Source organism: Chaetura pelagica, unplaced genomic scaffold, assembly GCF_000747805.2.
Source record: "Chaetura pelagica isolate M959 unplaced genomic scaffold, ChaPel_1.0 scaffold743, whole genome shotgun sequence".
NCBI lineage: Eukaryota > Metazoa > Chordata > Aves > Apodiformes > Apodidae > Chaetura > Chaetura pelagica.
Window position 1 is genome coordinate 64087 of NW_009952703.1, and position 1974 is coordinate 66060.

At 64.6% G+C, this 1974-nt stretch overlaps 1 protein-coding gene across 1 annotated transcript in view; it reads right to left on the bottom strand.

The window, feature by feature from the left end:
• The window catches only part of HDAC7 (histone deacetylase 7), a 27716-nt gene that overhangs the window by 9230 nt on the left and 16512 nt on the right, over positions 1–1974 (bottom strand). Inside the window, 2 exon segments of the mRNA XM_009994082.1 lie at positions 880–1013; positions 1461–1686. Of these exon segments, the coding sequence (XP_009992384.1) occupies positions 880–1013; positions 1461–1686 (360 nt within the window).

Here is a 1974-nt window from a genome sequence, read left to right on the forward strand (position 1 = left end):
AGGAAGGTGGTGGCTGCCCCATCCCTGGGGAGCTGAGCCTGGGGCTTCTGGGCTGGGCTTGGAGCATCTCCCTCATCTGCAGGCAGGGATCAGGCAGGGATCAGGAAGGGATCAGGAAGGGGCCAAGCAGGAGGTGTCAGGGATCAGGCAGAGGCCAGGGATCAGGCAGGAGGTGTCAGGGATCTGGCAGGGACCAGGCAGGGATCAGGGATCAGGCAGGAGGTGGCAGGGATCAGGCAGGGATCTGGCAGGGGGTGTCAGAGGCCAGGCAGGGATCAGGCAGGGACCAGGCAGGGATCAGGCAGGGATCAGGCAGGGATCTTGCAGGGACCAAGCAGGGACCAGGCAGGGACCAGGCAGGGACCAGGCAGGAGGTGTCAGGGATCAGGCAGGGATCAGGCAGGGATCAGGCAGGGATCTTGCAGGGACCAAGCAGGGATCAGGCAGGGATCGGGCAGGGATCGGGCAGGGATCTGGCAAGAGGTGTCAGGGATCAGGCAGGGATCAGGCAGGGATCAGGCAGGGATCAGGCAGGGATCAGGCAGGGATCAGGCAGGGATCAGGCAGGGATCAGGCAGGGATCAGGCAGGGATCAGGCAGGGATCAGGCAGGGATCAGGCAGGGATCAGGCAGGGATCAGGCAGGGATCAGGCAGGGATCAGGCAGGGATCAGGCAGGGATCAGGCAGGGATCAGGCAGGGATCAGGCAGGGATCAGGCAGGGATCAGGCAGGGATCAGGCAGGGATCAGGCAGGGATCAGGCAGGGATCAGGCAGGGATCAGGCAGGGATCAGGCAGGGATCAGGCAGGGATCAGGCAGGGATCAGGCAGGGATCAGGCAGGGATCTGGCAGGGATCAGCCCCCCCAGTGGTGCTCACCTCACACTGCCCCCGCAGCCCCCGCTCCTGCAGCCGGGACCAGATGCTCTGGATCCTGCCCGCGTGCTCGGGGTGGTTGCTGTTGTCCCCGCAGCTGCACTGGTGCTTCAGCATCACCGAGTCGTACACCAGCCCTGCAAAGCACCAAGGGCAGCTGGTGTCTCCAGACTGGACCGGGCACCCAGGCCTGGGTGGTGCTGAGCCCAGTTCAGCCCCTTCTCCAGGGGCTGGTGAAGACCCTCAACACCCACAACCACCTGGTTTGGCTCCAACACCTCCCTCAAACCATGGGAACCCAACGTGCTGGGAGCAAACCCTGCCTGGGAGAGGTGAGGGGGCTGATCTGTGCCAGCACCACTGGCCCAGTTGGGCAACCAAGGGGCCAGGAGGGCAAGTCCTACTTGGAAAAGCCACCTTAGATCAGGAGAAAGGACCCTCATGCCTTGTTCTGCTCTCCTTGCAGCCAGACGAGCACTCCCAAGCCTTGATGAGACTGGGAGTGACTGGGATTGGACCCAAAGCTGCCCCTGAGCATCCCCAGCTCCCTCCCAGCTCCCCAGCTGGGACAGCCCTGCTGGTACCTGTTGTGAAGTGGGGCTTGGCTGGCTGCTCCTGCACGGGCAGGGAGAGGGTCTTGGTGCCCGTGTCCTGGGCAGGAAGGGAGATGGTGGCAGTGGCAGGAGATGACTGGGCCCTAGAGAGGGGTCTGTGCCCCCCGTGGAGGGTGGGGACCATGGGGGGGTCAGCCAAGGGCTGTCGTTTGAGGAGCTGCTGCTGCACACGCTGGTAGGAGTCCCAGAGATAGGCCTGGTGGGGAGAGGAGGTGGTGAGAGCAGGGCTGGGAGCAGCAACCCCTGGCCCAGGGAAGGGACCCCCCCCCACTGCATCCCCCCCATTCCCTGGGGTCGGGATGCAGCAGCTCCCCCCGTGCTGGGGGGCTGGGAGGTGGGATGGAGGAGCTGGGACATGTCAGGAAGCATCTGCTGCTCCTGCTGGGAGTGCAGCCCCTGAGACCCTGCCCAGTAACCCTGGGATCCTGCCCAGTAACCCTGGGACCCTGCCCAGTAACCCTGGGACCCTGCTCAGTAACCCAGG